The 14,208-nt window shown below is 37.3% G+C and overlaps 1 protein-coding gene across 1 annotated transcript; it reads left to right on the top strand.

Moving 5' to 3' along the window:
- Nucleotides 1-1,866: 1,866 nt before the first annotated feature.
- LOC140828551 (6,7,8-trihydroxycoumarin synthase-like) lies at nt 1,867-3,948 on the top strand. The gene is made up of 2 exons (XM_073191483.1): nt 1,867-2,786; nt 3,201-3,948. The coding sequence occupies exons 1-2, from the start codon at nt 1,893-1,895 to the stop codon at nt 3,807-3,809; spliced, it is 1,503 nt and encodes a 500-aa protein (XP_073047584.1). The 5' UTR covers nt 1,867-1,892; the 3' UTR covers nt 3,810-3,948.
- The last annotated feature ends 10,260 nt before the right edge of the window (nt 3,949-14,208 follow it).

Raw genomic sequence — 14,208 nt, forward strand, 5'->3', positions numbered from 1 at the left:
TCTTCTTAAGCTTGTTGGTGAAAATCTTGTAGATGCCAATAAATAACAATAAGTTGAAGCTAGTATTGAACGTTGTTTCTTTAAGAAAATTTGTCTCTCCCTTGTATTTTGGGAATCGATAATCTTCTCTCAAGATACAAAACTTTTAATTTGTAAGAATATGACAACAAATCACGAGTTCTGGAATCAAAAAAAGTTGTAACTTTCCTTTTTCGAAATAAGAGAACTTCAATATGAACATGAGAATGAAAACGTGGGAAATCTGAAATAGTAGTTTCTTATCATGTTTGATTCTTCTATTTGTTTTGTTTTTTTCTACAGCCGACATGTGTTTTTATCATGTGAGTGTCTTTTAGGATCAAGATGATAAAAAGATCTCATTAAAATATACTATAATTGAATTGAATGTAGAAAAATCCAAAATGGTTAACGACAATTCGTCAAATTGTGTACTCGGCGTCCACGCACTCCCTACTATGTCCATTAATTAAGACAAAAAATTCCAACAATAGAAACATTATCTAATTATCTACACTCTAAATATATTTTTTTAAAAAAATAAGAAAAATAGGAATCGAAAATTATAACAATATTAACCAAAAACCACTTACGTGTTGTATCTAAAAAAACCACTTACGTGTCTTTGAAATGCACCAAGTTTTTCGTAAGTATCAACTGATACAAACATCGTTCTAACTAGTACATGACAAAAACTTGTGTGAGATGTATATTTTATTTGGGTCATCCATGAAAAAATATTACTTTTTATTCTGAATATCGTTATGGTTGACCCATCTAACAGATAAAGATTCGTGAGACCGTCTTACAAGAGACCTACTCTTAGTCCATTAGCAGGAAAAAAAATTAAAATTAAATAACTGCACTGACCTTTTAAAAAATAATTCTTTCATAGCATATCTGTTTGAAAATAGTAGAAAATAACTTAATAAATTTTAAATATATATTACATATTTAACTAACTAAAATCATGTGATTAATAATGTCCGTATAAATAACTAATACATGAATCGTATAAAAAATATATAATAAATTTTTAACACAAATAAAAGTCACAAAATTATAAATATCAAACTCAAAAAATTAAAAATATATTTATACTCATATAGATAAGAAATAACAATGAAAGAAAATATTTTTGGAATAAATGATGGAGCAAAATTGAAGTCTTCTAATTGATATTTGAGAAGAAAAAAACCGTAAAATAAAAGTGATCTAAAAAGTTCATTTCACTCAATTTTAAGTAAAAAAAACTCACAAGGCCAAACTCTAATAACTCATTATAAATTATCTTTGATATTTGATTGAAAAAGTACATGCATTTTCTTACTAAAAATATGTTATATTGGTTAAAATTTATTTCAAATTAATTATTAAGATAAATAGATTTAAAATTTATTAAAAAAATTTATTAATCTAATTTTGTAAACAATTACAATAAAATTCATTTAAAGCAAATGAAAACTTTATGAAAATTATTTGTTTCGTTTCCTATACTTAATTTTTTAATGTTTTTTTTTTACAATTAATTTTGAATATTTAAATAAAAAAATCAAACATAAATATATAAGAATTTGAAGCCAAATTTTTATAATAAATACATAATATCCATTTATATATATAAAAAAATAACATCAAATAAGTTTCATTTTTCTAAAAAAAAAAAAAAAAAAAAAAAGCAAATATCGTAATCAAATAAAATTCATTTTTCTTAAAGAAGAAGAAGCAAAAATCGCAATTCCTAACATCATGAAAAATTCAAATACGGATCAAATACTTTTGCAAGAACCATAAGTATATTATATAAGCGAAGTTTTATTGTTTAAAAAGTTCACCAATCGCTTGACATCTCTGGTTCTCATTCGCAGTGGAAAATGGCTTCCATTCTTAATCTCCTATTGCTACTCTTACTTTTCCCTTTCGTCATCATTTTCATCCATCGATGGCACAAAAACACAGCGAAGAAAACTAGTTACCCGCCAGGTCCTCGAGGGCTCCCGTTAATTGGAAACTTGCTCCAGTTTGAAAGCCTAAATCCTCATCTTTTCTTGTATAACCTTTCCAAGAAACATGGCCCCATCATGTCCATGAAGCTTGGCAGTGTGCCACTGATTATCATTTCATCGGCCAAAATAGCCAAAGAAGCATTCGCCAGCAACGATATAGTCATCTCGAATAGACCATATCTAACAGGCCAACAGAAGCTATCCTACAATGGCCAAGATATTGGCTTCTCGGCTTATAACGACTGCTGGAGAGAGAGGAGAAAAATTTCGGTTATACACCTCTTTAGTCTAAAGCGAGTAAATTCTTTCGCCCCTATTCGTAGGGAGGAGGTCTTCCACATGATCAAGGATGTATCCAAGAGAGCAGATAAATTTGAGCCTATCGACTTAAGTGAAACATTAATATCTTTGTCGAGCAGCATTATCTGTCGAGCTGCTTTTGGGAAATCTTATAGGGAGACTTCCTCCGTCAAACGAACCTTTGATGTGCTTGTACACGAAGTTCAGGCGGTACTCACTGGTTTCTTTTGGGCCGATTACTTTCCTATGTTAGGTTGGATGGATAAAGTTACCGGGATGGTTTCTCGACTAGAGAAATGTTTCGAGAATATGGACTCGTTCTATCAAGAACTCATCGACGAGCACATTAGCTCGAATAGGCCACAGTCGATGGAAGGTGACATTCTTGATATACTGATCAAGTTGAAAGAAGGGAATGCAAGTTCGGTTGTAAGCTGGGATCATATTAAGGGAATGCTCATGGTAAGTATCAGTTAAATATTAGCAAAATACAGTGTTTACCTAAATAGTTGCAAGTTGCAACACTTTCCCGGGAGGTAACATTATGTTTACAGCTTGATCACTTATGGATGTAGATTAAGTCGAACCGGCTCACATGCATGCTTATTAAGCCAAATTCGACACAAATTCGATCGTGCTAGATCCAATTCGAGCTCTAGCTCAATTCCGGCGTTCTGACATGTGTAGCTGCTAAAAACTCATGAGCTAGATCACTTAAAATTGATTTTAAAATATTTTTTTACATACTTTTTAAAATAAAATAAAATAGTTTGCTGTTATTTTATGTATTTATAAATATAATAAAAGATAAATGACATGTTACTTGATGTGAATATGGTTAATCGATTCATCTTGCCAAAAATATATTCACTGCAGAACATCTTTATAGCCGGAACAGACACAAGTTCGTCCGTGGTAACTTGGGCGATGACGGCTCTCGTGAAGAAGCCTGATGCGATGAGAAGAGCTCAACAAGAAATAAGAAGGATAGTCGATAAGAAACCCTTCGTGGACGAAGATGACATCCAAAAACTACCATATTTTAAAGCAGTGATTAAGGAGACTATGAGATTTTATCCACCAGTTCCACTTCTTGTCCCAAGAGAAACAACACAAAGGTGTTTTATTGATGGTTATGAAATCCAACCTAAAACTATGATATATTTCAACTTTTGGTCTATTGGTAGAGATCCCGAGTACTGGAAAAACCCATATGAATTCTCACCTGATCGATTCTTAGATAGCAAAATCGACTATAAAGGGCAAGATTTCGGGTTAATTCCATTTGGATCTGGCAGAAGAGCCTGCCCTGGGATATTGTTAGGTATTGCAACTGTGGAACTGGCACTTGCTAATCTTCTTTTCGCATTCGACTGGGAATTACCAGACGGAATGACCAAAGAAGATGTCGACACCGATGCATTACCCGGAATGGTGATGCATAAGAAAAACCCTCTCTGCCTTGTGGCCAAGAGCTACATATGATTACTATGTTTTTCTTAAGGATTGAGCAATGAATATGTAAGTTGCATTTGAATGAGAAATCATATGACACTGTTTTCATGTATTCTCCATCTATAAGAATTGCTCTATGTAACCACATAAATTATTATATTTTCCCTCATTTTTTATTTATTTTTACTTAATAAAACCTCTATAAATTAATATTCGATAAATTATTATATTCAAGATATTAATTTTTTTTCGGTCCTGTTTCGGGCCACCTTGATAAATTAATGATTTCGATAAATTAATAGGATAATGATTTTTTTGGAAGCCCTTTGTATAAATATATGGTCACCTCGTTATCATATTTTAATAAGAGTGGGTCTCATGTGAGACCGTCTCATGGATCTTAATCTGTGAGACGGGTCAACCCTACCGATATTCACAATAAAAAGTAATACACTTAGCATATAAAAGTAATACTTTTTCATGGATGACCCAAATAAGAGATTCGTCTTACAAATATGACCTGTGAGACCGTCTCATACAAGTTTTTGTCTTTTAATAATTCTTTAAAATTATAACCATAGAAAGGCAATTTAAGTACAATATGATTCTTATATTATTTGTTTTTCATTAAAATTTAAATCTAATTGCATTTCATATCAAAATCTTCTCATTAAAGATAAAAGATATGATATTGCAATAACAAATTGTTAAAGAATTCTTTAGCCTTTCACATATATAATTGGTTCTACAGATATTTTTACTCATGTTAAACAATGAATTTTTTTATTAGAAAATAACATCTCTGGTTGGAGGTCAGAGTCGGCTTTAGCTCTTAGTCAACTCGAACTCTTTAAGTCGGAAATTCAATAATATATTTTTTAATTATTAAAATCGATTAATATCATTTACTTATTTATATATGTATATACACGTATATAAATATATCTATAATGATTTTTTTTTATGTTAATTCAAGAAAGCTGATACAAAAATGAGTGAAATATAATGAATTTTTTGTAATTAAATTTACATTTCTGAATCAAAAATTACATTTCTGAATCAAAAAATTATTATTTAAAATAATTAGTTAATGATTTTAGATTATTTAATACATCTCAAAATTAATAAAATAAAGTTTTACTATAAATAATAATTGAGAAAAAGTTTTCAAGTCTACTAACTTGTTCAATTTAGTGTTTTAATCCACTAAGTTTTCAAAAATTTTTTACACTAACTTTTAATTTTTTTATCATTTTGGTATAATTGGTGACGTGATATTGGAAAATGCTGACTTGTCAGATATCACGTTAGCAATATAACCAAAATAGTCAAAAATTAAATTGTTGTATACAAAAATCAAACTTTGAAAACTTAATGGACTAAAACCCTAAATTTAACTAAATTAGTAGAAAGCCTAATTGTAACGTCCCAGATTCGACGACTGTCCCTACTGTACCAAGACGAGTCTTTCCAGCGTACTTATATCCTCAATAGCGCATTTCCTAGGAAAATTCCTGTTGGAACTTTTCAAGTTTGCAATCTTGATTTTGATGTTAACAAAACTTGTTATTGGGTTTCTAACATATTTACTCAAGTGTGAAGTTGCAAACACAAGAAGCTAGCTGAACTGAATTATGCACAAACTGAATTTCTGGCGAGCTTCGGTGTTTTGATGATATCTCTCAACTGGATGATCCAAATGACAATCCGCCAATTGTACTGACCAGAAAACTCAATTTGGAACAAGTTGTATTTCACGTCAGTTGGGACAAAATCGGATGTTATCATTGTCTAACTGATCGCTCAATTACCGAAATGATCACACGAAAACAGCAATCAGTTGTGTTTGAGCAGCTGCCGTATTTTGGTCATATCTCTCAGCTCGGTTATCGAAACGAAGCGATTCAGTATGCGTTGGAAAGCTAAGACAAAGATCTACAAATCATTCATATAAGTCAAAGTCTGAATCGCAGCTTATGATGCTGATAAATGACGATGAAGCTACTGGTTTTGCACAAACTGAAATCAGCTAGGCTGATTTCAGCACACCAGCTGAAACTGAACCAGCTGAAGACCAGTTGAACCAGTCCAACTGTACCAGTTGAACTGAACCAGTCCGACTGAATGACCAGTTGAGTTGACCAGAGTTGACCAGTCGACCAGAGTTGACTAGTCGGGAAAATGCCCAGCAAGCTGAATTTGACCGTTGCAATCTCGGAAACAGTACAGAAACTTTTCAAACGGTCATATTCTTGTGTATAACGTATATATCAGTGTTGGAGCCTATAAATACAACATCTTGAAGATCAAACAAGAGCTTTGGAAGAGGATTCAAAGTATGGGCAGTTAGCATGAAGAAATCAGCTAGTTGAGAGCACAAGCCCTTGTGTGAGGATACACTTGAGATATACACTGTAAATGATAAATTCCTCACACACAATCACTCACACATATACAAGAGAGTTGAAGTTCAAAGATTAGTTGAGTGAGTCTTGCACAAAGACGTAAAACTTGTGTATGTAGTCTTTGCATATGAGACATTAAACAATATGCTGATTGTGAGGTGCTGCCTACAATCGTGAGTGCTAGGAGTTCAGTTTAGGCAGTGGGTAAGTCCTAGCTGAATGGGTTTGTACAAGGTGTTGTATAAATCAAAGTCTTCTAGTGGATCCTTCCCAAGGGGAAGAAGGGGTGACGTAGGAGTGTTTGAAATCTCCGAACATCCATAAACAAATTCGTGTCTATTTGTTTATTGCATTTATTTATCATTTCCATAGTTTTAAAGATGCATTGTTGAAGCATTTTTTTTGTGTTCTTCAAATACCAAAATATTGCATACCAAGTGTTTGATAAAATGCTTCAACCGAAAATCTTTTTACTCATTCAACTTGCATATATCTTAAATGGTTTACAAAAGATTTAATCGGTTTCTACGAAGGATTATTTCGAGTATCTTCCGCTTGGTTTTTAACCAAACTCGATTTAATTCATCGGTGTTCAATATTTCAATAACCGAGCTATTGTAGCTCAACGATTAGCCCCCTAATCGATCCCAACAAGTGGTATCAGAGCAGGACATATCCTATCAAAGACTATCTATACTCAATCTGATCACTATGTCCTCATTCAATAAGATTCATATGTTCTCCAGAGAAGATTTCGATGATTGAAAAATAAGAATGCAGGCTCATCTAGCTGCACAAGACGATGACATGTGGTACGTTATAACCGACGGACCCATGAAGATTTTGAAAGCAAACACAGCTGTTGCTATTACTGAAGGGACACCTCACCGAATTGAAAAGCCCAGAGATGAGTGGACTACTGAGGACAAGAGAAAGGCAAATCTAGACAATGTTGCAAAAGACATATTGTAAGGCTCGAAGATTTAGTTATCATAATCAGATGGATTTGTTGATAATTAAGATGATTGTAGATGTATTTCATTGGACTAGAAAAGAAAGGAAAATGTACAATAAAGATGTGAAAGATAGTCAAAAGAATAAGTAAGGTCGAAGCTATGGCGCACATGCGCGAAGAAATGCGCGCATATGCATGGAAATTCCAGTAGCCTCGGCGCACATGCGCGAAGAAAGGCGCGCACATGCGCGAGCAGGCCAGTAGCCTTGGCGCATATGCGCGAGAGTAGTGGCGCAAATGCGCGGAGCTTCCAGTAGGATTGGCGCACATGCGCGGCAGGAAATGGCGCACATGCGCGACGCCTCCAGTAGCTGTGGCGCATATGCGCGAGTTTAGTGGCGCATATGCGCGAGTGTTAAATCTGCCGAGACATTAGGTCTCGCGCACATGCGCGAGTAGTGTCCGCGCATATGCGCGAGACGTGTAATGCAAAGGATTAGCCATGTGTTCGAAACATGCAAAGTATATATATAGATTGCCTCGAATTTCTCCTCAATTGCAGCAGAAGGGTTCGAGATTTCAGAGGGAGGAAAAGCTTTCAACTTTCTTTTCACTTTCAAATGGTGATTTTGCAAGATTTAGCAATCCAAAATTAAATCCGACTTCGGTTTTGAACTCCTCTCTTTATTAGCTACAAGGTGATGTAAGTTTTCTTCGATTCCAGCATGTTTTGAAATATATGTGTTGGGAGAATTATGATTTAAGCTTTAAGATGTGTTCTTGAAGTGATGGTTACCATAGTAACGTCAACGGATCGTAAAACAGATATCGTATGTGATGGTTTCGAATTCCAACATATATTGAATATAGATTGTGCAGATTTTTGAGGATATGATGTACTCATGAGATCGATTATTGATTGTGGAGATTGGATATTAATCTATATTGATATATGTTAAGAATTTGATTGACCGGTATCGAGAATTACGTCGTTATGCCGTCAGATTGTATTGAGATCACGTAGTGACTTGATTATGTGTTGATTTAGATTAGAAATTGATAGAGTGCGTATCCACATTCCCATTTCAGATTCGTATTGGCGACCGTGACAGCGATTCTACGACGAAAGGTATAGTACATGTTTTGTTTGGGGAATTACGACTCAAATGAGATCACATTTGAGTTTCCCAACCAAAATCACATACTTGTTTTATTGTTCATACCTTGATATGATTATGATTGTTATAGATTGGTTTATAGAACTTGTATGCAGATCTTGCTATGCTTTGTTTACAGATCGTGTAGCATTGCATTATGCTTGTTTGCAGATTTTGCATTCATGCATTAGGATAGGGCAGTCTGGAGATCAGGCAGACTACTAGATGTTCGGCGATATCTCAGCTTAGGGGAAGATCACCGCCCCTTTGTAGACGTGGATACAGATCAGGCCGAAGTCTAGGAATAAGACGTACAGCACCTCGATTGGTAGGGTAGGTGACAGCCAGTGACGTCTTATTCACAACGGGATCCCTAGAGTTCTAGTCGAGTCGAGTCTACACATGATTAGATTCACATTGCATGATTTTATATGAATGACATTCATATCAGCATGGTTCATGTTTAGATTGTTTATATGCATGCTACATGTTTATACTGGGATTTGTTCTCACCGGTTTTCCGGCTGTTGTTATGTCTGTATGTGTGCATAACAACAGGCGAGGCAGGATCTGGGTCACGACAGAGATGAGCGATGGACATAGCGTGGTGATCTCGGGCGCAGCAGAGGACTAGTGGTCTTTTTATTAGCTTCAGACTATCTTTTGTTTATAGATGGTAGTGAACACTAGTTGTATATAGAATAAGACATGTATCTTTTGTTGTATGTTGTACAATAAATAAAGAACTTATGCTTGTTTAGTTACATTTGATTTGATGTAAAAAGCGAAAAATTGACCCACATTTTAGAATAATGATCCATTTAATCCCCAAGAAAAAGAATTAGAGCCCGGGTCCCCACAACAGGTGGTATCAGAGCGATAGTTCCTTTAAAGTAAGATAAGATAGAATGAGCGGGGTAGATCGAGTCTTCTTCCTTGCTTATGATGTGCTAGCATGTTTATTGCTTTCTTTATTACATGTTATTTGTTATCTGATTGATTATAACATGTGATTAACTGAATCAGAACCGATTCTAGATCAGAGGTAACTGACTAGAGGAGGATTGAGACAGTTGTATATCTTGTATACTAATCAGTTGGGTTATTAGATATGCCTCCTAGAAGAGCAGCCGTACCTCTACGACCAGCAGCGCCAGAACAGGGGAGCACATCCGGAGATCCTATGGATGTTACGGCGACCCCTATGGAGACGTTGCTGAAGCGATTCCAATCCTTTCGACCTCCCACCTTAAAAGGTACCGAGAATGCCATCGAGTGCGAAAGTTGCCTTGAGGACATTGAAATGTTATTCGACTCGTTGGAGTACAGTGACGAGAAGAGAATAAAGCTAATTGGCCATCAATTGCAAGATATAGCCAAGAATTGGTGGTTGAACATTAGGAGAGCTTTAGAGCAGCAGGGTACCGAGATTACATGGAAAGTGTTCAAGACGGAGTTCTATCTGCGTTTCTTTCCCATATCCTACCGTAAAGATAAAGGCGCTGAATTTGCCAACCTGAGGCAAGGGCCACTGAACATTGAGGAGTACATTGCCAAATTCTCTTCTTTGCTTCGTTTTGCACCCCATGTTTCAGGAAGTGACGAGGCGGTGGCGGACCAATTCATAAATGGCTTGAACCCGGACATCTTTACATTGGTAAACACGGGGAGACCGAATAATTTCGCAGATGCGTTAAATCGGGCCAAAGGAGCAGAAGCAGGGTTGATAAGACAGCGGAGTGCTCCATATGTTGCTCCTGTGCCAAGACCACCGCAACCTTCAGTGCAATCTCCTCCTCCTAGATTTGATAGTGGCGGTAGTAGCAGTGGCAGAAAGGAACAGCTGAAGGCGAAGGGGAAACAGTTTAAGCGACCTGGGAGCAGTTCGTCCAGCTCCAGCGGATCAAGACAGACTGGTTTTGATCAAAGTTCAAGGACTTCAGGTGTCTACTGTAATTCTTGTGGAGGTAGGCATGCGACTGAACAATGCCAAGGAGTTACAGGCCGATGTAACATTTGTAGGCAACCGGGGCATTTTGCCAAAGTCTGTCCACAGAGAGGTGTACAGCAAGGCCAGAGTGGAAGAGCATTCGGTTCCGTACCTCAGTTTGAGCGGCAGGCATCATCGGTCCACTCTTTTCAGCATCCACCGGCACAGACTCCACCCAGAGCTCGAGGTAGTCAGACGGTGAGTCAACCTCCGAGGCAACATGCCCAAGTGTTTGCATTGACCGAAGAGCAAGCACAAGATGCACCCGATGATGTTATAGCAGGTAATTGTCTCCTTTATGGTTATCCTGCTTATATCTTGATAGATACAGGTGCATCGCATACATTCATTTCAGAGCGATTTGCATTGTTACATTCATTGCCTGTTTAGTCTTTGCTAGATGTTGTATCTATTACTTCTCCGTTGGGAAGTGGGTTGATTTCTGTAACTACGGTTAGACATTGCCTTCTACAGTTTGAGGGGCATGAGATTGACCTAGATTGTATAGTATTGGGGCTAGCTGATTTTGACTGTATAGTTGGTATTGACATGCTAACAAAGCACAGAGCTACCGTGGATTGTTTCCACAAGATTGTCAGATTCAGACCAAAGATGACAGACGAGTGGAAATTCTACGGGAAGGGTTCCAGATCTCGGATTCCCTTGATTTCGGCTCTTACTATGAACAGATTGTTGCAAAAAGGAGCAGATGGTTTCTTTATTTATGCTGTAGACATGCAGAAGACGAGCCCGGCATTGGCGGATTTGCCAGTAGTACGGGAATTTCCAGATATTTTTCCAGATGAAATCCCAGGATTACCTCCGGTTCGAGAGGTAGATTTTAGCATTGAACTTGTACTAGGTACCGTTCCTATTTCGAGAGCTCCGTATAGGATGGCACCTATTGAACTAAAAGAATTGAAAGCACAATTAGAAGATCTTCTGGCCAAGGGATATATCAGACCTAGTGTATCTCCTTGGGGCGCTCCGGTGCTGTTTGTGCGGAAGAAAGACGGTTCGATGCGATTGTGTATAGATTATAGGCAACTGAACAAGGCAACAATCAAGAATAAATATCCATTGCCTAGAATTGACGATCTATTTGATCACTTGCAGGGATCCTCTGTCTATTCTAAGATTGATTTGCGTTCTGGGTATCATCAACTCAGAGTTCGAGATGTAGATATACCGAAGACAGCATTTCGAACCAGGTATGGACATTACGAATTTATTGTCATGCCTTTTGGTTTAACAAATGCTCCTGCGGTATTTATGGGCTTGATGAACCAAGTGTTTCAGAAATATTTGGATGAATTTGTCATTGTTTTCATCGATGACATTTTGGTGTATTCGAAGAACAGAAATGAGCATGCAGAGCATCTCCGAATTGTTTTGCAGACGTTGCGGAACGAGCGACTGTATGCAAAATTGTCAAAGTGTGAGTTTTGGTTGAATCGAGTTGTCTTTTTGGGACACATTATATCTGGAGATGGTATTTCTGTAGATCCGAGTAAAGTTGAAGCTGTGATCAGTTGGTCGAGGCCGACTTCTGTATCAGAAATACGCAGTTTCATGGGCCTAGCCGGATACTACAGAAGATTTATCAAAGATTTCTCCAGTATTGCAAAGCCAATAACTCAATTGACGCAAAAGAATGCACCATTTGTTTGGTCAGAGGAGTGTGAGTCTAGCTTTGTTGAATTGAAGAAAAGACTGACCAGTGCTCCAGTATTGACAATACCTTCAGGTACGGGTGATTTCGTTGTATACTGTGATGCTTCTCATAGAGGTTTGGGATGTGTTCTTATGCAGCGAGGCCATGTGATCGCATACGCCTCGAGACAATTGAAGCCACACGAGATCCGATACCCCATTCATGATCTGGAATTGACGGCTATCGTATTTGCATTAAAGATTTGGCGTCATTATCTCTACGGCGAAAGATTCGAGATATTTTCCGATCACAAGAGCTTAAAGTACCTATTTTCTCAATCAGAACTGAATATGAGACAGCGTAGATGGCTCGATCTTCTGAAAGACTTGGACTGCGAAATCAAATATTATCCAGGGAAGTCAAATGCAGCAGCAGATGCCTTGAGTCGTAAGGTATGTTCTTTGTCCTTATCGACGATAGGTGTTAACAAGTTAGTTGAAAATTGCTGTACATCTGGATTAGAATTTGATACAGATAGTAAGCCACTACGACTTTTTACGATCCAAGTTGAGCCCAATTTGATTATGAGGATCAAGGAAGCACAAAGAACCGATCAGAATGTGCAGAGATCAATCCAAATGGTCAGATCAGGGCATGTATCAGAATATCAGGTACGAGATCATGTGTTGTACGTGAATAACCGTCTTGTTGTACCAGATGTTGCAGAGTTGAAACAGCAGATTCTGTCAGAGGCACATTGTAGTCGGTTCAGTATTCACCCTGGTGGACGAAAGATGTACAATGACCTGAAGACACAGTTCTGGTGGAAGCAAATGAAGTCAGATATCGCCGAATTTGTGTCTAAGTGCTTGAATTGTCAGCAAGTGAAAGCCGAGAGGAAGAAACCCGGAGGTTTACTTCAGAGTTTAACCATTCCAGAATGGAAATGGGATCACATTTCCATGGATTTCGTGACGAAGTTACCTCGATCATCCAGAGGCTGCGATGCGATTTGGGTCATTATTGACAGATTGACCAAATCTGCTTGTTTCATTCCGTACAGAATGATGTATAGACAAGATCAGATGGCGGAGATTTATATTCGAGAGGTAGTCAGATTGCATGGAGTGCCGAAGTCTATCGTATCGGATCGTGATCCACGATTTACTTCTCACTTCTGGCACAGTTTACAGCAGGCCTTAGGTACGACATTACACCTGAGTACTGCTTATCGTCCTCAGATAGACGGACAGTCAGAACGGACTATCCAGACTTTAGAGGATATGTTGAGAGCCGTCGTGCTAGATTTTGGCATTAGTTGGCAAGATTCTCTACCTCTTTGTGAATTCTCTTACAATAATAGCTATCAGACGAGTATCGAGATGGCACCGTTTGAAGCTTTGTATGGCAAGAAGTGCAGATCTCCGCTATATTGGGATGATATTTCAGAAGTACCAGAACTTGGGCCAGATATGATTCGTGACATGACAGAGAAGGTGAAACTCATTCAGAAGAGGATGAAGACAGCACAAGATCGACAAGCAAAGTATGCCAATATCAGACGTAGACCGTTAGTATTTGAGGCGGGAGATAGAGTATTCTTAAAGATTTCTCCTTTTAGAGGCGTTGTAAGGTTTGGCAAACGCGGAAAACTATCTCCTCGATACATTGGTCCTTACGAGATTCTTGAGAAGATTGGCGATCGAGCTTATCGACTTGCACTTCCTCCTTCTTTATCTGGGATACATGATGTCTTTCATGTATCGATGTTGCGAAAATATATGCCAGACATTTCTCATGTCATTCAACCTGACGAAGCTGAACTTGATCAGACATTGAGCTATGTGGAACAACCGATACAGATTCTTGATCGGAAAGAAAAGAAGCTCGGAACGAAGAATATTCCACTCGTGAAAGTTCAGTGGAGTCGTCATGGCATTGAGGAAGCTACTTGGGAAACAGAAGCAAGTATGAGACAGAAACATCCCGAGTTATTTACCTGATGTATGTAATTGTTTAATTTTGTTTGTAATGCATCTTGTTGTACTTTAATTGATCATCTACAATTTCGAGGACGAAATCATTTCTTAGAGGGGGAGAAATGTAAGGCTCGAAGATTTAGTTATCATAATCAGATGGATTTGTTGATAATTAAGATGATTGTAGATGTATTTCATTGGACTAGAAAAGAAAGGAAAATGTACAATAAAGATGTGAAAGATAGTCAAAAGAATAAGTAAGGTCGAAGCTATGGCGCACATGCGCGAA

This window comes from Primulina eburnea, chromosome 3 (genome assembly GCF_022965805.1).
Source record: "Primulina eburnea isolate SZY01 chromosome 3, ASM2296580v1, whole genome shotgun sequence".
Lineage (NCBI taxonomy): Eukaryota > Viridiplantae > Streptophyta > Magnoliopsida > Lamiales > Gesneriaceae > Primulina > Primulina eburnea.

Excerpts from the sequence above, each read along its gene's own strand:
- LOC140828551 (XM_073191483.1), top strand. The coding sequence starts at position 1,893 with ATGGCTTCCATTCTTAATCTCCTATTGCTACTCTTACTTTTCCCTTTC. Across the intron at positions 2,787-3,200 it reads ATATTAAGGGAATGCTCATG|AACATCTTTATAGCCGGAAC; the intron begins GTAAGTATCAGT and ends TATTCACTGCAG.